At 47.0% G+C, this 22,725-nt stretch overlaps 1 protein-coding gene across 1 annotated transcript; it reads right to left on the bottom strand.

Moving 5' to 3' along the window:
• Positions 1 to 1,604: 1,604 nt before the first annotated feature.
• Positions 1,605 to 22,529, bottom strand: MRPL23 (mitochondrial ribosomal protein L23). The gene is made up of 5 exons (XM_082271155.1): positions 22,425 to 22,529; positions 15,735 to 15,857; positions 6,277 to 6,359; positions 6,128 to 6,201; positions 1,605 to 1,940 (listed from the first exon to the last, which is right to left on the bottom strand). Exons 1-5 carry the CDS (start codon positions 22,508 to 22,510, stop codon positions 1,776 to 1,778), a joined length of 531 nt encoding a protein of 176 aa, XP_082127281.1. The 5' UTR covers positions 22,511 to 22,529; the 3' UTR covers positions 1,605 to 1,775.
• Between the last annotated feature and the right edge of the window lie 196 nt (positions 22,530 to 22,725).

The following is a 22,725-nucleotide window of genomic DNA, read 5'->3' as shown; positions in this document are numbered from 1 at the left end:
CGTCGCTAGCCTGTCACCGGGTTTTGAGCCAATAGCGGGCGAGCGAGCGCCCGCTGAGGCGCGCGCCCGCCTCGGCTCGTTCACAGTGGAGTCCGGGCGTGTGACCGGCGGACCCGATGTCCGCCGGTCACACTACGATTGTCGGTAGAGCGGGAGAAAGGCGGGCGGCTTATGTAAACAAGCCGCCTGTCAATCTCCCCTGTGTAAAAATGGAGATCAGACGGTTCTACTATGTAGAACCGTTGATCTCTGTTTTTACAATAGGAGACATGTCCCATCACAGTTAGAAACACGCCCCTAGGACACACTTAACCCCTCCCTCTCCAATACAGTTAACCCCTTCCCTGCCAGTGTCATTTTTACAGTAACAGTGCATATGTATAGCACTGATTACTGCAGTAATGTCACTGGTACCCCCAAAAGTGTCAAAAATGTCAGTCAAGGGTCCGATCTGTCCGCCGCAATGTCGCAGTACCGCAAAAAAAAAAAAAAAAAAAAACGCAGATCGCCACCATTACTCGTTAAAAAAAAAAAAAACACCAAAAATGACAGAAATCTTTCCCTTTGTTAGTAAACGCGATAACTTTTGCGCAAACCAATCAAAATACGCTTTTTGCAATTTTTTTTTACCAAACATATGTAGCATAAAACAAATAGGCCGAAAATGTTAAATTTATTTTTTTGGGGGGGAATTTCATATTAAAAAAAAAGTGAAAAATATTATTTGCAAAATTTACGCTCTTTTTTTGTTTATAGCGCATGATCAAAAAAATCGCACAGGTGATCAAATACCACCAAAAGAAAGCTCTGTTTGTGGGAAAAAAAGGACGTGAAATTCGTTTAGGTACAGAGTCGCACGACCGCGCAATTGTCCGTTAAAGTTACGCAGTAAAAAAAAAAAATGCAAAAAACCCCCTGGTCAGGAAGGGGGTAAAATCTTCCGGGGCTTAAGTGGTTAAAGAACCACTTTGAATGCCCAAACAGCTCAAAATCCTTCGTCTGGTCATGTTTTAACACCACAGTCACTAAAACCATGTTAAGTATTTCCATTGTTAAACAGCCAGTGTCCTAAAAATAGAACACACTGAGGTGTTTTAGGTGACTGTGGTGTCAGAAACATAACAGGCACATTAATTTTGCTTTAACACATGTTGAGAAAATGCAAATATTTAATAACTTAAAAAAGTAAAGTCATTTCGAGTCATATGTCTCAGGTCAAAGTCAAGTCTCAAGTCATGAATACCAAGTCAAAGTCAAGTCGAGTATTTTATTAATTTTAGTCAAGCAAGTCTCAAGTCCTCAAACTGGTGACTTAAGTCTAGTCATGTGACTCAAGTCCCCCACCTCTGATATGTACTGCGGATGAGAAACAGATAAAGACTCAGGATGCATGTGCTTCCCTTTATAATGGTAGGGGGGAAAAAAGTCAAGCTTTTATTGATATGCACTGGCCACTAGGCCCCTCGTTGAGTCCTATTTCAGTATTGATAATGACGGCGAGGATATAGAAATGACCAATCCCAATTTTACAAAGAAAAAAAAAAAACACACACGGTTTATTTATAGGAAAATTCACCGCAAAGCTCATTTTCAGCTCTAAAAATTCTTTGAAAAAAATAAATATTACGGTCTTTGAAAGAAGTTTGATTGAGGATCTTCCTTGTAGGTTCTCCAAAGGAAATAAAGAGCGTGATACTTTGACCTTCAGACCTAGAAATCCCATTCTGTGCAGAAGAGAGAGAATCCAATACTGAAGTGGCTACAAAAGGAATGTATTACAACCCAAACCAGTCATTAAGTCCTCCTCTGCGTGGATCCTTACGCTGGCGCTGTTTCTCATTCTCCAGGAATTCTAATTGGATTTCGTCAAATGAACCTGACTCAACAGTGTCTTTCTTCTCTGGAAAAAGATCTGGGAACTGGAAGGTCTGTCCTTGGCTCTGCAGAAATGGGAAAACGTGTCAGGTTCAGAGGTGTTCAAAATAGCCAAGATGTTCTCAACAAACTAATAATGCAATGTAATGGTATTACAACACAGCTTATGTCAGAAATTAAAACATGCCACTGACAATGGGTGCCAAGCGGCTGAGAACATGAAAACGACCAGAGTCACAGTAGTAATCCAGCCACACTGATGTCATGGTCTCACAGTATAGGCACCAAAAGGAAAAACAAAAGCAGCAGCACAGGCTGAGATGGTTAACATATCAGGATCACAGGCAGATCATAGGAAATATTAAAGCTCTGAATCAGACATTTCTAACTCAATCCAGGAAGAATGTCTGTAATAAACACACACACTGCATTACAATACAACCCTCGTTTTCAAAGCTCAGAACATTTGAGTCACCAAACATGTGTTGTTGACTCTTGGGAACAGATATGCAGCCTTTGGAGAGCTAACATCACAAAAATCATCACCAGACTCTGGAGAACAAGTAATAAAAAGAGGATAGCCCATGGCCAACCACCTCCTGGAATGACCATGGTCATGAAGTACGAAGAGCAGTTTAATGATCAATCAAGGCCTAAGGGCTCTTTCACACGGCCGCTCCGCTTGTCTGCAAATCATCCTATTTTTTTGCGGATGATTTGCGGACATAATGCAAGTCTATGGCATTGCGGATGTCAGCGGAATACCATCCGCTGACATCCGATTTTCTTCCTTTCAGTTCTGTTCCGTTTTTTGGAACGGAACAGAACCCTATTTTTGTTCCGTTCAAAAAACGGAAAGGAAGCAAAATCGGATGTCAGCGGTGTCATCCGCTGACATCCACAATCCCCATAGACTTACATTATGTCCGTATATCATCCGAAAACAGATGGGATGATATGCGGGCATACGGAGCGGATGACACAAATGTCATCCGCTCCGTGAAAAAAAAAAAAAAAAGTCCCACAGCGGACAAGAACAGCGGAGCGGCCATCTGAAAGAGCCCTAAAACGAAGGGGTTGATTTACTAAAACTGGAGAGTGCAAAATCTGGTGCAGCTGTGCATGGCAGCCAAATCAGCTTCTAACGTCAGCTTGTTCAATTAAGTTTTTTCAACAAAAAAAAAAAAACCTACAATACTAGAAGCTGATTGGTTTCTTTTCAGAGATGTACCTGACCTCAGTTTCTTAATTCTGTCCCCTAAGGAATTCCTCCTCCGAAGCAGGAAATGTTTTGCTTCCTGCTAGTTAGCCCTGCAGTGTTCTATCAGCTATAGCAGTGGTCCTCAACTCCGGTCCTCAGGGCCCACTAACAGGCCAGATTTTAAGAATTATCTTGGGGAGATGCAGACTAGAGTACTGCAATCACTGAGCAGCAAATTATATCACCTGGTATGTATTTCAGTTATCTTGCAAACCTGGCCTGTTAGTGGGCCCTGAGGGCCAGGGTTGATGACCACTGAGCTATAGGATATAGGTGACAACTGCTCTTCCCAATGATTTGTCTCTGGCGATTATTGACAGGCAATAAGGCCCCTTTCACACAAGAAGCAGCAACTGTAAACGGACATGTGTTCGTTTACACCCACCTACATCCAATCTGATCCACAAAAAAGACGGATCCTTCTGTCCAGCAGATGGGATCAGATGGCAGTTGGATGTAAACAGACAAGCAGTCCATTTACCTTGGGCCACCCTGCGTGAGCAGAGAAGGACCCGTCATTCACCTGCTCAGCGGGGGATCAGTGGAGAGATTCCCTGCTGAGCAAGCGGATTTTAGCGGCAGTCAGTCCCATGTGAAAGAGGCCTACAGCTTTGAGTAAGGTCCACCCTAACCGATACCCCAGACATTGATGAAGACTAAAGATGGTTTAGTTAAAAACTTTAAGATGAGGTTTCAACAGCTCTGAGGCAAACCCTTGATAACTATACTGAACCTAGCTTGCCTAGGTATCTATTAATCTAGTCGCAAGTATTGCAGTTCAGATCTAAGAAAATCTATACTGAGAGAATTATTTAAGCTGTTAATGTGGACCTCTCCTGCCTGGTTATTATGGTAATTCTCTGGCTTCAGTACTTGGAAGAGCTAACCAAATACCTTTGCTGCCGATTAAAAATCAGGTACCCATTGGCCTATAGGAGTCCAGTGCGGTCTTCCTACAGCTGATTTCTCTAACTGCTGTGGGTCCTTGGCACTGCAGATTTGGAAGCTGGCTGTGACTTCGAGGAATTACAGACCGCTCCCCATCACGCAGTGCGAGTAGTCCTAGCACCTCCTGGGAAATGTAACGTGTTCTAGGAAGCTGAAGATGGGGAGGGGAGGGGAGTGGAACAAGCAACATCATTCTCACCTAGGCAAGAACTGAAAAATTGAGATCCGGTACCAGTCAAAGAAAAAAAAAAAAAAAACACACACCTCAAAATTGTTAGGGGCTGGATGGCGAGAAGGATAAGCGACACTTCCACTCTTGAGTGAAGGTCTGTTTTAAGTCTGAATCCCAATAATGGCATTTCCATATGATATCAAACCCAAGTTACAGGGGTCTCAAGGTACTTGATATCCCATTAAAAGGAACGTGCAAGTTTTTTTTACAGTTGCAGATTTAAAAACCATTTGGCTACGGAAAGTTTCACGTTATAGGATATACTCTAACAGTATCTGTAAACTCCAACAAGAATCGTCACTTATTTGCTCCCTTCTGGGCTGGCAAATATGCCAGTGGAGGCATTTTGTTGCATCTGTTTTATAGGTGCAAAAAAAAAAAAAATACTTATTCTTGTCAGAAATCTAGTTTTCTGGGATCGGTCTGCATTTTATTAAAAATACTATATAGCCCTCTATGTTCTTATCTTGGACTACAATTCAATTAGTCCCTATGCTTAGGAGAAGACAGTGGCTGACATTGATTAGGGCTGATGACACTCAATCCATACAAATGCTGCGCCCACAACAGAAAATTAAGCGCTGAATGACTTTCTGGCAGACCAACTGGGTATTTTACTGTAGTTGCAAGCGTGCATGTATTTTAGAGATGTACTACATATGTGGTCTTTTTTTTTTTGCCTTGACAATAGCTTAAAAACGGGCATGGGATGTGAGAAGAGCAGGGAACTCAGGTGCAAAGATTCCTGATATATGAAGCTCCCTAGTAGTGATTGTAAAGTCTAATTTTTTTGTTTTTTTTAAAACAAACATGTTATACTTACCTGCTCTGTGCAGTTGGTTTTGCACAGAGTGGCCTGGATTCTCCTCTTCTCTGCTTCCTCTTCTGTGTTCCTGGCCCCTCCTTCCTATTGAGTGCCCCCACAGCAAGCAGCTTGCTACGGGGGCACCCGAGCAGAGTCACATCTCCGTGTCCATTCAGAGTCACAGCTCCGTGTGTCCATGGAGCTGCAATCCGACTCTGCCCCCTCTCTCTCCTGATTGGCTGACTGACAGCAGTGGGATCCAACCGCATTGCGCTACGGTCTCAGCCAATGAGGGGAATCCGGGGACAATCCTGCAACATTGCTGGATGAAGATGGGCTCAGGTAAGTATTAGGGGGGGCTGCTGCACACAGGTTTTTTTTTAATCTTAATGCTATAGGATAAAAAAAACCTTCTGCCTTTACAATTCCTTTAATCTCCAAGTTGCTATTCAAAACCAAAATGAAAAGTAATGGCTGGGTAAAAGTTTACACTAGAAATGCAGAAAGGTTTACACGGATGATGCGCGTGGTGTGAAATGGCTGTAGAGCTTGACATATGCCAGGGTTGTTTAGGACCAATCACCTGTGGGTTAACTTGAAAAGTTAATTTGGCCAGCTCCTCCTCTGGCCCTCCGTCCTGAGCTGTGCTGCCTCCCACTCTCTGCGGTTTACTGATGACAGCAGCAAAGAAGGCTGGGGGAGGGGTTGGGGAGTGAAGGACTGGCACCTAGAAGGTGGGGGGTTGCCAGCGCAGGGATTTGTTCTCAGTCTACCTGTCACATGCCCACAGTCAACCAGTTGCCAACCCCCAAACATGGCCAGACACCATAGTAGGTGTGCAGCAGGCATTAAGAATGGAAAATGCACCTCATTTCGAAGCGCGTGTCTAAAGAGCACAAGGCAGCCTTATTAAACTTCGTTTATTGAGTGGAAGCACCTCTTTAGTACGCAAACAAAAAACCGAGACATATTGGTAAAAAAAATAAAAATAAAGGACAGAACTTACCAGCTGAACATAGGCCACCTTGTAATCTGGCCGCTTCACTCGTTGATTCAGATGATTTCTTTTTCGGTTGCTGCCTAAAATTCCGGGCTTGCATTAGTTACTAAATAATAACTTAGTCTAATTTACATTTAGTCTGGCACGTCACTTACCAAACTGGATGCGAGTACGCACACTTGACACTGGTACATTGTATATACTCTGCAGATAGTTTTGGACATCAAACTTTGTCATTCTGTAGAGAGCAAATAACATGTTATGGTAGTAATACACTGTCATATTTCCTCAAAAACACAAAAGTACCACATTTAGGATTTTATAAGGAAGCAGGGGCTGAAATGATAACTATTTCCAGAGCAAGTCCAGGCAAGTGTTATTAATCTTGTGACACAATCCAGGGAAAACTGCAACAATTAAAGTCAGTTTAGAGTGCACATACCCGTCTCCCAAAATTCTGATTGCAGATGCCAAGCATGTGGCTACTGCCATGGCATTAGTCATGTGACCTCTGCCAATGAGTGACTTCAATCCTCCCCTTCAGAGATTACACAACCCATGCCACCGAATAAAGTTTCGCTTTAACAGCAGTTGAGGAGAGATTGCAAGATGAATTCCTTGGTTCTGTACATCTTTCCACTGTATGACGGTTTTTGCCTACATCCTGGTGAAAGATGTAGCCCACAGCAAGCTAGCTACCAAAAACTGAGCGATCGCAGAAGGCAACAACTCCAAGTCTACATCCCTTGAGCTCTCACTATAGAAAAGTGTGTACTTCTCTTTACCTGAAGTCAGGAAACGTTGCACCATTAGGGTAACAGAAAAAACAGACTTAATTCAAAACACAAGCCATCAACTCATTGCTGAAAGGCGCATGGCTAAAAGCCTGTGGCTGAAAGCTTGACACTGGACTCTGCTGGAGAGCCAAAGACAGATTTTGTTATGCATTTTTGTGGTTTTTATGTAAAAGAACGATCCTGTAAAAGAATTTGTTTTCTTGGTGTCTCTCAAAACAGAAATCCTAACAGTCTCCCTGAAGAAACCATTTCCTTGTGTATACAGTGACTAAAGAGATACAGGGTGGTACTCCATCTGGTGAGATATATATTGATATATATACCCAAGCGGATCACATTGAGTGTACTTGACATAAGCAGAGGTACTTCCATGTAGTAAAGTGGTTACAGCACATCGATGTACAGTATATGCATCTTTAAAAAAAAGCCCCATTCCTGAGGTGCTTAGTCAGTAAGGTCATGAGGAAAATACGGACACGTGTGAAATTAATAAAAATGGGGAGGTATGGCAGAGGAGAAGAAAGGGGTGTTTACTGGATGTTTCTGTGACTCTGGCAAGCTAACCATTATTTGCCAATGCGATCTAGAAGCCTGTAGACAAATTTAGCTTCGACGGACAGTTAACCACTTAAGCCCCGGAAGATTTTACCCCCATTCCGACCAGGGGGTTTTTTGCGATTCGGCACTGCGTGACTTTAACGGACAATTGCGCAGTCGTGCGACGCTGTACCTAAACTAATTTGACGTCCTTTTTTTCCCACAAACAGAGCTTTCTTTTGGTGGTATTTGATCACCTGTGCGATTTTTACTTTTTGCGCTATAAACAAAAAAAAAAAAAAAAAAAAAGTAAATTTTGCAAAAATAATATTTTTCAATTTTTTTTTATATGAAATTCCCCAAAAAAAAAAAATGTAAAAATCAAAATTTAACATTTTAGGCCAATTTGTTTTATGCTACATATGTTTGGTAAAAATCGCAAAAAGCGTATTTTGATTGGTTTGCTCAAAAGTTATTGCATTTACTAACTAAGGGAAAGATTTCTGTCATTTTTGGTGGGTTTTTTTTTTACCGCGTAATGGCGGCGATCTGCGATTTTTTTGCGGTACTGCAACATTGCGGCGGACAGATCGGACCCTTGACTGACATTTTTGACACTTTTGGGGCTACCAGTGACATTACTACAGTAATCAGTGCTATATATATGCACTGTTACTGCAAAATGACACTGGCAGGGAAGGAGGGGTTAAGTGTGTCCCTAGGGGTGTGATTCTTACTGTGATTGGACATGGCTACTGTTGTAGGAACAATGATCAACGGTCCTACATAGTAGAACCGTATGATCACTATTCCTACACAGGGGGCTTGTTTACATTATCCGCCTGCCTTTCTCCCTTCACGGCGGACGATCGCGAGTGACCGGCGGACATCGGGTCCGCCGGTCACACGCACGGACTTCCCCGCGAACGAATCACATGCAAATGACAGGCGAGTGACGTACCCATACGTCACTTTGCCTGGCCGGGGCTGACCGCCGCAGTATATGTACTTGCGGCGGTCGGCAAGTGGAAGTAAACCCTCCTATCAGTTTCGGCCAAGGAAGCTGCCATCTTGGCCTATGTTTATTATCCAACTGCCATGATGCTGCACGTGTGAACAGTTATCACACCAGCCATTGCATGGTTTGACAGTTTGGTTGAGAATACAAACAAATGTGACAGTTAGCAATCCCGGCACGCCGGAAATGAAACAGTTTTCTGAAACCATTAAATAAATGGACTTACTTCTGCTTTAAAGTGAAACTTTAGGCAAAAAATAAAGTACTGCTAGAGGACTTCAGGCTGGCCCATTTTGCAGGTATAGCTATGTAAAACATTAAAAATAAGTGCGGTATATTGTGTAAAATCCATCAATACGCTGTCTCACCCTGCTCTGCACATGCTTCGTTGCTTTCCATTTTAGGCATTTGTAGGCACTGCTGAGTTTGTAGAGACCGATCTGCTGACAGCCTTAAAACAGACTTAATCCCTCTTCTTCTTTACAGCCAAGACGCTGCTTCTGTTTAAACTGCAACTGCCATGGTGATGCCCATATGATCAGTTATGACACCAGCCATTTTGATGGTTTGACAGTTTGGTTTAGGACATAAGCAATTGTGACAGTAAGCAATTGTGACAGTTAGCAATTCCGGCATTCCAGGAATGTAACTGTTTTTTATGTGTTTAGTTCTGCTTTATGATTTACTGCTGTTCGGGGGCTCTGGGCTTCAGCAAAATGGCAGCCTCCAGCAAGAAGCAAATTGTTATGGGTAAAGTTCCGCTTTAAAGTGGTTCTAAAGTCCAAACTTTTTTTACCTTAAAGCGGTTGTAAACCCTATTAAAAAAAAAAAAAAAAAAAAACCTGCAAGACAAAGGCATAATGAGCTAGTATGCATCGCATACTAGCCCATTATGTTTAACTTACCTTAAAACGAAGCCCCGACACGGACCCCCGGACATTGATGCGGGCGCTGCCATGATCCCTCGTCGTCTCTTCCGGGTTCGGCGGCTCCGGCGCGCTGATTGGCCGAAAGAGACGGCTCCAGCGCGCTGATTGGCCGGAGCCGCGATGACGTAACTCCCGCGCATGCGCGCGGGAGTGATTTTTCCGGCAAGCTCCCGGCAAGTTAATTGAAGGTCCCCCCGGACCTTCAGAGCGCATGCGCCGCTCGCGCGAGCGGCTGCATGCACTGTAAATATCTCCTAAACCGTGCCGGTTTAGGAGATATTATTTGTACCTACAGGTAAGCCTTATTATAGGCTTACCTGTAGGTAAAAGTGTCAAAAAGAGGGATACAACCGCTTTAAGGCCCCTTTCACACCTGGCGGCCTAAAGCAGAACAAAAACCATCAATTTAACAGTTTCAAAAACCAGTTACATTCCTGGCATGCCGGAAATGCTAACAGTCACATTTCTTTGAACTCTCAACCAAACTGAGAAACCATGAAATGACTGGTGTCATAACTGATCACACGTGCAGCACCATGGCAGTTGCAGATCAAACAGAGGCTAAGATGGCAGCTTCCATGGCTGAAAAGGATAGGAGGGTTTAGTTCCAATTTAAAGTGGTTCTAAAGGCAGAACATTTTTACTCTAATGCATTCCCTGCATTAAGGTAAAAAATGTCTTTGTAATTGTATTGCCCCTCACCTAATTACTGTGAAATAAAAAAGACTTAGTACCAAAGAATAGGGAATGCAAAATAAAAAACAAAAAAAACTTAATGACACTAGCTGCAGTGCAACGTACGCTCATTGCAATACAACCAATAGTATAAAGAAATTCACCACGCTTGGTGTTATACACTATACCATAATCAAAACTAGCGATCGACCAATATTGTTTTTTTAATGCCGATATCTATATTTTGGTCATTGGATATTGGTATCGGCTGATATTTTCTGACATGTAAAAAAAAAATTTTTTTTTTCCACAGGTACTCCTTGTGGGGGGAAATTTGGCTGTTTTGAATGCTGTCAATTTTTTTAATTTGGCGCCGAGCACCTGGAAGTGATGTCATGACATCACTTCCTGGTTTTTTACATGGAGTCCCGATCAGAGCCGAATGCGTCACCTCAGCCGCACCGGTTGTCATTACGAGACAGCTGACCGCCGGCTATGGGCGCCAGTACCGGGGTGATGCTTCTAGCTGCAGGCACCACTCTGGTACAAGCACTTTCCCGAAATATCGGTAACCTCAGGGGCCAATTCCGATATATCGGGGAAAGTGCATATCAGCCACCGATATATCAGTGGTGCCGATAATCGGTTGATCCCTAATTAAAACAGTGCATTTAAGTCCACTACATAATCAACTTAATATCAATTCATACAAGTCCCACTGTGCTCTTCCTATTAAAGTGCTCGTGCTTTTATAGGCAAGAAAAAACAGTGCTCCGCTGCATTTGTGCTCAGGTGCCCCACATGGATGTACACTCAAGTTTGATCATCTATTTCTAGCGTGGTCTGTTGCGCTTTCAGGGGGAAAAAACCCTGGGTGAGGTCACTACTTGTGGGCACTGTGGTCTTTATTTCTCAGTTGTTAGTTGAAGGGAAGAATGAGAGAAGGAAGACTCATACCGAAAATATAATTTGTTGTAGATAAACAGTAAAAATTTTCCACTCACATGCCTTGGTGCCTATTTCCTGACACCCGGAGTGTACAGCATGTATTTTTGGGTTCCTGGCCAGTGTACACTAGATTCCACGAGCTGCGGTTCGGTGCCCGAGAATGACATAGGCGGAAGTTGTGTCGCAATGACAATGACACTTTTTTCCCCCTAAAAGCACAATAGACCACGCTAGAAACAGGTGGTCAAACTTAGTGGGGAGTGTACATCCATGTGGGGCACCCCGAGCACAAATGAAGTGGATGGGGCAGCAACTAATGATTATTTTCATAATCGATTAGTTGACCGATTATTGTTTCGATTAATCTGATAATAACCTTAAAAAAAAAAGGGTGGTGTATAATTTAGTTACCATATTTACTCGAGTACAAGCCGACCCAAATATAAGCCGAGACCCCTAATTTTACCACAAAAAAGAGGGAAAACTTATTGACTCGAGTATAAGCCTAGGGTGGGAAATGCAGCAGCTACTGGACCCAACTAGACCACTACAAGACCCAAAACAGGGGCTGCGGGCATGGTACAGGAGATGGCGCAGGTCATAGTATAGGCATTGCACAGGTCATGGTAAGGGCATGGCACAGGTGATGGTATAGGCATGGCACAGGTGATGGTATAGGCATGGTACAGGTGATGGTACAGGCATGGCACAGGTGATGGTACAGGCATGGCACAGTATGTACAGGCATGGCACAGTATGTACAGGCATGGCACAGTATGTACAGGCATGGCACAGTATGTACAGGCATGGCACAGTAGATGCAGTGCTGCAGGCATGGTACAGGAGAATGTCCTGTACCATGCCCCCAGCACTGCATGAGGAAAGGCAGGGGCTGCGGAGGAGTCTCACTTACCTGTTGGTGAGCCGCTTTCAATTTAAAAATCGCGCCGCCCGGCGCCGATACTACGTCACCGCAAATGCGCCGCCGATGCTCGGGAAAACCCAAACACGTTCGGCTATTCCCGGGCATGCCGCACATGCACAGTGACACATCGGTGCCATTTTTAAAACACAGTGAAGCCAGTGACTCGAGTATAAGCCGAGGGAGGCACTTTCAGCATGAAAAAACATGCTGAAAAACTCGGCTTATACTCGAGTATATACGGTAAAAGTTTTTGTTTTTTTTGTTTTTTTAAAAAGGAAATTTATTCTTAAATATATATATGCAGTGGTTAATATACCGCATTTATCGGCTTACAACACACACTTATTCCCCCTCAAAATCGGGTGCAAATAGTGTGTGTGTGTGTTATATGATAATATGTGCATAGGAAGTGAAATTATATTTGGCTGCTTCGGAGGTAAAGGGAGGGGGGGGGGCGAGCGCCATCAGATTACATAGAGCGAGGATCTCCTCTTTACTCGGCGGCCTCTGTAACTCGAAGTTCCGTCTCCTGGACCGGCATTGGACCAGTGTTCTGCCTATCATAGGAGGTGGGACTTCGTATTAAAGAGGCCACCGAGTAAACGGGAGATCCCCGCTCTGTGTAATCTGACGTGAGGCTGCAGATGGGCACTGATCAGGCTGCAACAATGAAGAGGCTGCAGATGGGCACTGATAAGACTGCATTAATGGGCACTGACCCTACATGTCCAATGAGGCATTGCTTCTTACACATTCACATGTTCTTACAGCTCAGTACACCAGCCATGTCAGTTGACAACTATTTTCATAATCGATTAATCAATTAGTTGTTTTGGCCCTAGAAGTGGAGCACTGTTTTTTCTTGCCTATAAAAACACAAGCAGTTATTAAGAAAAGCTTGAGTGGATTATGTAATGGACTTTAATGCACGTTTTTGACTATGGTACAGTGTATAACACCAAGCGCGGTGGATTCCTTTCTTTCCTCCGAATTACTTACCAGAGTCCTGAATCAACCCAGCATAAAGTCAATGATTACATGGCGCTCTCTGATGTTAGTGGGTGGCATACCATGAGGTAAAGAGGTAAAAATATAGAAAGTAAAAAATAGGTAGAAAAATATAAAAAAAGGATGAGGTGGAAGGGGGGAGGGGGCCCACGAGAAGCAGCTGCCAGCTGGAGCAAGGAGAGGCTCTGAGGAGAACAGAAAGAAAGCAGCACCAGCTTAGTGAAGCATAAGGTTTATTAATACAAAAAACACGTAGTAATTTACTCTTAGGTAAGTAAAGGCCGGTACGGTAGGTGAATAGGATCATCCATCTTCTTGTCCTGGATACCGTTGCAGAAAGGAGGGGTGCGGGTGACAGGCTGCCAGACAACAGCCTCCACGCACCACCGGCACCCCGCACCCCTCCTTTCTGCAACGGTATCCAGGACAAGAAGATGGATGATCCCATTCACCTACCATACCGGCCTTGACTTACCTAAGAGTAAATTACTACGTGTTTTTTGTATTAATAAACCTTATGCTTCACTTAGCTGGCACTGCTTTCTTTCTGCTGAATCAACCCAGCACTGTGCCCGTCTCCCAGGGCTTCTCTCGCATCTCTCTGCGTTTAGTACACTACGTAGAGGGCAGCAGGAGTCAGTGGGGTGGGGGGGGGGGGGGGGGGGTTGGGGCAAGCCACACTGTGTGTGTCTAAGAACACACACAGCCTGGCTTGGGAACGAGCCCGCACGTCTACCCCCACAGCAAGTGGCTTGCTATGGGGGGTAGAAACAGAAGAGGAGGAGCCAAGATCGCTGGCAGAGGAGGTTCAGGGCCGTTTCCGCAAAGCAGGTAAGTAGAACGTGTATTATTTTAGGTGAATAAATTAGCTATACAACCACTTTAATGCATTTCCTGCATTAATGTAAACACCACTCTACTATCTGCCCTACCCAGCCCCCCTCACCACTCCAGCTCTATCTCAGCTGCAGCACCACATGTTTCGCTTCCTGATCTCATAGGAGACACTAAGGGCAGCGGGAGCCATATAGCAGCCATAGGCATTAAGGGCAGCTGTTAGTTAAGCTCCTTTAGGGAGGGAGCAGGGGCATGACTTACTGGTGCTGTGTGTGTGTCTATAGATGCAGGAGCGCGCAAACATGGGTGCCTCCATAGCATCCAGCCTGCTAAGGAGGTAACCATGGAAGGGAGGAAGGGACAGCCCTGGCAGAAGACTGTCAGAGGAGAAAGGGGGCTGCCCTGCGCAATTTTGTTGCACAAAATAGCTAAGTATAAGCTCTATTTATTTTAACCCCCCAAAGACGTATCACTTTAAAGTAGTAAAAGTATGAGCTTTGTGTACTTTGCCTTATGTACATTTAATACAGCCTACACAAAGTGTATGTCAAGCCAAAACTGTTTTCCTGTTTTTGGATAGAGTGTGAAAGGGTTAAAATCCCCCATCAGGCTTGCTCTCCTGTTGACAACATTTTACCTTAAAGGAAGTGAGAGGAATTCACTATCTGCAACTGAGACAGAAATTAAAACGGGGGGGGGGGGATAGAAAACCAAGATTATATTGCACGGTCTGCAGCAGATTTTCCCTTACTGCCTGTCTATTGTCAGATGGACACAAATGTGAGGCAAAATTTCTCCTTGTCCCCACATCAAGTCTGTGGCCTGGTCACTTATCTTCTAAGCATGGGATTTTCCAAAGCATAGATATAAGAAGCTCACCATATTATTTGCTTAGTTTACTGCTATGCTTCTCATGTGCCACATCCATTGGAGGTCCATGCCCTCCTTGTCCTTTTGACAGAATAAAAACACTAACTTTTTTTGGAGGGATCTGGGGTCTGTAAGACCCCAAACCCCTCCTCTGCACTTAAAAGCATTCAAAATGCCAAGTTTGGCTGTATTTAATACTGTAATTTTTTAAAAATCTGGCGCCTTTAAGGCTCCAGTAACCGAAAGTGATGTCATGACATCGCTTCTGGGTTACTACATCGAAGACCCAACCAAAGCCGATTCAGACTTTTTTCGGCAAGCCAGGGACGTCCCCTCCCGCTGCTTGTAATAACAACCGAGCGGCTACTTAGCTGCATCGGTTGTTATTACAAGAAAGCCGACAATCTGCTCTAAAAAACGGTACCGGGGTGATGTCTAAGCTGCAGGCATCACTCCGGTACAACTACTTGAAGCAATATCGGCAAGTTTGTGGCCGATACTTAAAAAAAAAAGTGAATATCAGCCTCCGATAATCGGCCCCAACGATAAGAGCTTAGGCACTATGGTGTTATGATGTGTAATTTTTGACATGAAAATGTAATGTTTTATTGTGCCAGGAAACAACTGGCTGGCTTGACATGGTGATCTAATTTTGGAGCATACTGATATGAGGAAAGAGCAGACAGAGAGAGAGAAGCTCATCAGGGTGCTGCTTCTCTTTTCATGTTTCAGTCACAGCATGGGGAGGAGACCTGTAGGAGAAACAGCAATAGAGAAAGATCCGGTCCCTTTCCCTGCAAGACAGGACTGTGCTATGTGCCAGAGCTATGCAAATCACAGGAATAGATGGAAAGAAATGCAAATCCTTCGGGAAGATAAAATAGCCCTTGTGCATTACATCTGAATTTCTAGTCGTTTGCCTGTAATTTAGTTATATTATATGGCAGCATGTTTCCTAAACACCCCCTCATTTCCTAGACTGCAATCAAAGGCTTCATAATTCTATCAGATCCTCTCCACTGCAGATGGAGTCATATGGAACATCATCAGAGTAGATGTATATGCTTACTCAATAGGAATACGGAATTGCACGGTGTCTGGGGGCTGCTCTTTGCCAGGTCTGACCAGGGTCATGAAGAAGTTTGTTCGGAACACGCGTAGCTGTGGATTTCCAAGCTGATGAAGGGGATATCTAGAATGGCAGAAGAATAGATGCATTAAAGTTAGATAAACAAGCGGGTAAGTACATATACACAATTTAAAAACAACACCAAGTTCTTTGCAAGAAAAAAAAAAAGAAGAAAAAAAAAAAATCTGTTGACCCATTCATTTTAGTCATTATATACGTCACATACCTTTAGTTTATCTACTCTCTGCAGAAGTTGGTCCAGGCATCGCATCATCACGACAATGGAAGTTGGAATCCGCCAGTTGCCTGGACCGACACCTGGCTCAGTGAGCCACTGAGAGCCTGAGCCAGCCGCTCCCCGCCCCTCCACAGCCCAGCGCTCCAGTGAGCGAGGAGGCGGCAGAGCTGACAGTCAACAGCTCTCTACTTGGGGAGCTGTCAGAACAGAGAAATTGGCGGTGTTTGATCGCTTGGTTCTCAGTGTTAGAGGCGCCGGGGGACCGATGCTGCATCCACCTCAGTATGTATATGTAAATATAAAATAGCCATACATCTCTGTTAAAAAGCCTGTAACATTTTCCTCCTTTTGATATCCAAGTCAGATAGAAATGAAACTTGCAGTTCCATTTGTGCAGAGAAAGAAAACACCTGTCCTTATTTCTAATTCTCCAACCTTGGTTTTCTAACCATTGAAAGGGGTAGAAACTGGCTTTAAAAGTACGTTGCAAAATAAAGAGTGATGAAGAATCCCAGTGGCTTGTAAGTACATCCAGTCAGCTTTGAGGGATGCTTTGTAGCAGGAGACTATGGGGGAGATTTACTAAAACTGGAGAACTCAGAATCTGGTGTAGCTGTGCATGGTAGCCAATCAGCTTCTGACTTCAGTTTGTTTATTTAAGCTTTAACAATAAAACGTGGAAGCCGATTGGTTCATGAGCTGAACCAGATTTTGCTTGCTTCAATTTTAGTAAATCTCCCCCTAAGGCACCATCCCCCTTGGTGGGCTTGACCACGGCTAAATCCCAAAACACCCACAAATACCTGTGTGTAAAAGCCGGTTCACACTGCCATGACTTGTCAGGCGACTTGGTCGCCTGATAAGTAGCTCCAAATGCTGTGCAATGGAACAGTTCTAATCAAAGCGACTCAAGCCGCTTCGACTTAGAAAAAGGTTCCTGCACTATTTTTTGGCAAAGTCGGAGCGACTTGCATTGACTTCTATTATGAGAAGTCGTTTGCAAGCCGCGATGAAGTCGCTCTGCAAGGGCGACTTCAAAATCGCCCGAAGTCTGGCCGACTTTGAGTCGGATTAGTGTGAACCGGCTCTTAAAAAGCAGTTCTGATGGTACAGGAATGGGAGGAGGGGTGGGGTCAGGATTAAAAGTAACATACATACAAATATACACACACGTACAGACACTTGCGCACACACACACACACACAAAAACATGCACACACACACTAGAGCTGCACGATTAATCGTTAAAAAAAAAAGAAGAAGAAGAAGAAGAAGAAGAAGAAAGCTATCTCGATTCAACCCCCTCATGATCTTAATCCAGCATTTCCACAATTCATGTAACAAGTGCAGAGCCGTTCTCTGATCACACTTGTTAAAAAAAACAGCCATTGCTTAGTGTTGAGGGATAAATAGAAACATTGTATCATTTGGTTCTTTTAGAGATCAAAGAGGTGAACTTCGGTAATGCGGTGAAAGAAGCCCCCGATCCTTGCTTGTGAGCTGGTCCACACCAGGAATCGCACAGAAACACACTCTGCGTTCCTGTGCAGTTCAGTGTAATGTTATTTCTAGCCCATACATTCTAATAGTGAATGCATTACTTATAAAAAAGAAGAAAAAAAAACGCACTACAACTGAATCTGCAGCACCATGCAATCTGCTCCAGCAAACATTCTGCATTTGGAAGTGGCATTAAGCATCTATTACCACCCACAGCAGATCGCTCATCCAGTGTGTTTGGAACGCGGTGTGGGAAATGTGCACAGAATGCAGAATGTCTTCTGGTGTGAACGGGAACTAAAAAACAACCTTTGTACATGTGAAGAATCGCTGTTTTCTGATGTTTGGGGTGCCATTAAAGTGGTTGTAAACCCTTACATATACTCAGAGAAGTGACTGGCCCAGATAATACACAGAGATAAAAACAAATCCGTCTACATAAGTTGGACCTGTTTATCTGCAATCTTCTCTACATCCATTCAAAGTTCAGAATTTATAAGCCTGTCTGAGAGATCAGAAATAAGGTTGTGGAGAGCTGAGAACTGCTTAAATGAAAGGGACACACAGCGCACAGGAACAGAGCTGAGGCTGTCTCTCTGCTGGAGGTCCCTCCACTGTCACCATTTTTCTCTTGGTGTCAGGAAAACTTGTCAGAAGTGATTCATGCTGATAGAAAAAGGAGGCAGCAGACCAAAACGACACTTTATTCTCTGGATTGAGACAAGTACACACTATAGAGCAGGGGTCTTCAAACTATGGCCCTCCAGTTGTTCAGGAACTCCAATTCCCATCATGCCTAGTCATGTCTGTGCATGTCAGAGGCTTACAATGTCTCATGGGATGTATAGTTCCGCAACGATGCCCACACCGCAATCCAATACACTACCCTTGTGATCTGCACGTGGGTGTAATGTTAGGGGAACCCCAAACACAGGTCACCAATGCAGTGCATTGCTGGCAGCTAATTGGAGGTCTGAAATTTGATGCGTTACTATTTCTGCCTTTCTGCAGTTTGTCATTAAAATGAATGGGATGCAAAATCACACCCCATGAAAATGGCACTGGAATCTGTGATCCTGGTGTGAATCGCCCAATGGCAACCCTGCGTGTCTGATAAAGAGCGGCTTTTTTAGTCCCCAGGTTGGAATGTGTGCACATGTGAACCCCGTCCATTGGATACATGTCATGTAGGAGGGTCATGGAGTCCTATGGGGCTGACTAGTGTGAAAGACAAAGTAGAAGCCCCCGCGTGCAATCATACACACAGTCTGACACCCCCCCCCCCCCCCCAAAAAAAAAAATCACACAGCCTGACACCCCCCCCCCCTCCAATCACACAGCATGACATCCCCTCCCCCCAATCACACAGCCTGACACCCTCCCCCCCCCCCAATCACACAGCATGACACCTTCTCCCCCCCCCCCCCAATCACACAGCATGACACCTTTCCCCCCCCCCAATCACACAGCATGACACCTTTCCCCCCCCCCCCAATCACACAGCCTGACACCCTCCCCCCCCCCAATCACACAGCCTGACACCCTCCCCCCCCCCAATCACACAGCCTGACACCCTCCCCCCCCCCAATCACACAGCCTGACACCCTCCCCCCCCCCCAATCACACAGCCTGACACCCCCCCCCCCAATCACACAGCATGACATCCCCTCCCCCCAATCACACAGCATGACACCCCCCCCCAATCACACAGCATGACACCCCCCCCCCCCAATCACACAGCATGACATCCCCTCCCCCCAATCACACAGCATGACACCTTCCCCCCCCCAATCACACAGCATGACACCCCCCCCACCCCACCCCAATCACACAGCATGACACCCTCCTCCCCCGCAATCACACAGCATGACACCCCCCCCCACATCAATCACACAGCATGTCACCCCTCCCCCCAATCACACAGCATGACACCCTCCCCCCGCAATCACACAGCATGACACCCTCCTCCTCCCCCCCCAATCACACAGCATGACACCCTCCCCCCCGCAATCACACAGCATGACACCCTCCTCCTCCCCCCCCCAATCACACAGCATGACACCCCCCCCCCCACATCAATCACACAGCATGTCACCCCTCCCCCCAATCACACAGCATGACACCCTCCCCCCGCAATCACACAGCATGTCACCCCCCCCCCCCAAATCACACAGCATGACACCCTCCCCCCCGCAATCACACAGCATGACACCCTCCTCCTCCCCCCCCCAATCACACAGCATGACACCCCCCCCCAATCACACAGCATGACACCCCCCCCCCCACATCAATCACACAGCATGTCACCCCTCCCCCCAATCACACAGCATGACACCCTCCCCCCGCAATCACACAGCATGACACCCTCCTCCTCCCCCCCAATCACACAGCATGTCACCCCCCCCCCCAAATCACACAGCATGACACCCTCCCCCCCGCAATCACACAGCATGACACCCTCCTCCTCCCCCCCCAATCACACAGCATGACACCCCCCCCCAATCACACAGCATGACACCCCCCCCCCCACATCAATCACACAGCATGACACCCTCCCCCCCGCAATCACACAGCATGACACCCTCCTCCTCCCCCCCCAATCACACAGCATGACACCCCCCCCAATCACACAGCATGACACCCCCCCCCCCACATCAATCACACAGCATGTCACCCCTCCCCCCAATCACACAGCATGACACCCCCCCCCCCACATCAATCACACAGCATGTCACCCCTCCCCCCAATCACACAGCATGACACCCTCCCCCCGCAATCACACAGCATGTCACCCCCCCCAAATCACACAGCATGACACCCTCCCCCCCGCAATCACACAGCATGACACCCTCCTCCTCCCCCCCAATCACACAGCATGTCACCCCCCCCCCAATCACACAGCATGACACCCCCTCCCCCCCCGCAATCACACAGCATGACACCCTCCCCCCCCCCAATCACACAGCCTGACACCCCCCCCCCCCAATCACACAGCATGACATCCCCTCCCCCCAATCACACAGCATGACACCCCCCCCCCCCAATCACACAGCATGACATCCCCTCCCCCCAATCACACAGCCTGACACCCCACCAATCACACAGCCTGACACCCTCCCCCCCAATCACATAGCATGACACCTTCCCCCCCCCAATCACACAGCATGACACCCCCCCCACCCCACCCCAATCACACAGCATGACACCCTCCTCCCCCGCAATCACACAGCATGACACCCCCCCCCACATCAATCACACAGCATGTCACCCCTCCCCCCAATCACACAGCATGACACCCTCCCCCCGCAATCACACAGCATGACACCCTCCTCCTCCCCCCCAATCACACAGCATGTCACCCCCCCCCCCCAAATCACACAGCATGACACCCTCCCCCCCGCAATCACACAGCATGACACCCTCCTCCTCCCCCCCCAATCACACAGCATGACACCCCCCCCCAATCACACAGCATGACACCCCCCCCCCCACATCAATCACACAGCATGACACCCTCCCCCCCGCAATCACACAGCATGACACCCTCCTCCTCCCCCCCCAATCACACAGCATGACACCCCCCCCCAATCACACAGCATGACACCCCCCCCCACATCAATCACACAGCATGTCACCCCTCCCCCCAATCACACAGCATGACACCCCCCCCCCACATCAATCACACAGCATGTCACCCCTCCCCCCAATCACACAGCATGACACCCTCCCCCCGCAATCACACAGCATGTCACCCCCCCCCAATCACACAGCATGACACCCCCTCCCCCCCCGCAATCACACAGCATGACACCCTCCTCCTCCCCCCCCAATCACACAGCATGACACCCCCCCATCACACAGCATGACACCCCCCCCCCCCATCACACAGCATGACACCCCCCCCCCCCCCAATCACACAGCATGACACCCCCCCAAATCACACAGCATGACATCCCCCCCCGCAATCACACAGCATGACACCCTCCTCCTCCCCCCCCAATCACACAGCATGACACCCCCCCCCCAATCACACAGCATGACACCCCCCCCCCCACATCAATCACACAGCATGACACCCTCCCCCCCGCAATCACACAGCATGACACCCTCCTCCTCCCCCCCCAATCACACAGCATGACACCCCCCCCCAATCACACAGCATGACACCCCCCCCCCCCACATCAATCACACAGCATGTCACCCCTCCCCCCAATCACACAGCATGACACCCCCCCCCACATCAATCACACAGCATGTCACCCCTCCCCCCAATCACACAGCATGACACCCTCCCCCCGCAATCACACAGCATGTCACCCCCCCCAAATCACACAGCATGACACCCTCCCCCCCGCAATCACACAGCATGACACCCTCCTCCTCCCCCCCAATCACACAGCATGTCACCCCCCCCCAATCACACAGCATGACACCCCCTCCCCCCCCGCAATCACACAGCATGACACCCTCCTCCTCCCCCCCCAATCACACAGCATGACACCCTCCCATCACACAGCATGACACCCCCCCCCCCAATCACACAGCATGACACCCCCCCAAATCACACAGCATGACATCCCCCCCCCTAATCACACAGCATGACATCCCCCCCCTAATCACACAGCATGACACCCTCCCCCCCCCCCCAATCACACAGCATGACACCCCCCCCCCAAATCACACAGCATGACATCCCCCCCTAATCACACAGCATGACACCCTCCCCCCCCAAAATCACACAGCATGACACAAGCACACGTGCGGACTGGTAGTAGATGTGTGTGGCTCTCCTCTCTGATGGAAGGTCACCCCGAGCTACACAAGGCTCCTCTCCTCTCCCCAGCCCGGCCATGACACCGCTCACAGGAATACAGGGCGCTCAGATCACTCACATTATTCTACTGGCCATCTTCTCCCTGTGACCCCGCTCTCCTCCGCCGCTCACATCACTCTCCTCCACTTCCTGATACCGGCGCATACAGCGCCACCTACAGTTACGGAGGTCCTAACAGGTACAGACATTGTGTTCTGTCAGCTGCGCATGCGTTCCACTGTTACCAGATTTGCTACTCTGATAAAACACAGCAGTCAGAAGAAGACAGCGGACATCTTACTACACCCAGGAGGACCGAGCTCTATGACCAGCAACATATGATTTCAGCGCCACCTGGCGGCTGGGAGGAGCGGAGACCC

The sequence above is a fragment of the Pelophylax lessonae genome (assembly GCF_965119305.1).
Source record: "Pelophylax lessonae genome assembly, chromosome: 10".
Taxonomy (NCBI): Eukaryota; Metazoa; Chordata; class Amphibia; order Anura; family Ranidae; genus Pelophylax; species Pelophylax lessonae.
Note: the sequence above shows the minus strand (reverse complement) of the source record. Positions and strands in the feature narration are given on the sequence as shown.

Bases quoted from the DNA above. Each gene is read 5' to 3' on its own strand.
- MRPL23 (XM_082271155.1), bottom strand. From the start codon at position 22,510: ATGCGCCGGTATCAGGAAGTGGAGGAGAGTGATGTGAGCGGCGGAGGA. The intron at 6,202-6,276 runs GTAAGTGACGTG...CCGGAATTTTAG, and splicing joins GCGTACTCGCATCCAGTTTG to GCAGCAACCGAAAAAGAAAT. The intron at 1,941-6,127 runs GTAAGTTCTGTC...CCATTTCTGCAG, and splicing joins AGGTGGCCTATGTTCAGCTG to AGCCAAGGACAGACCTTCCA.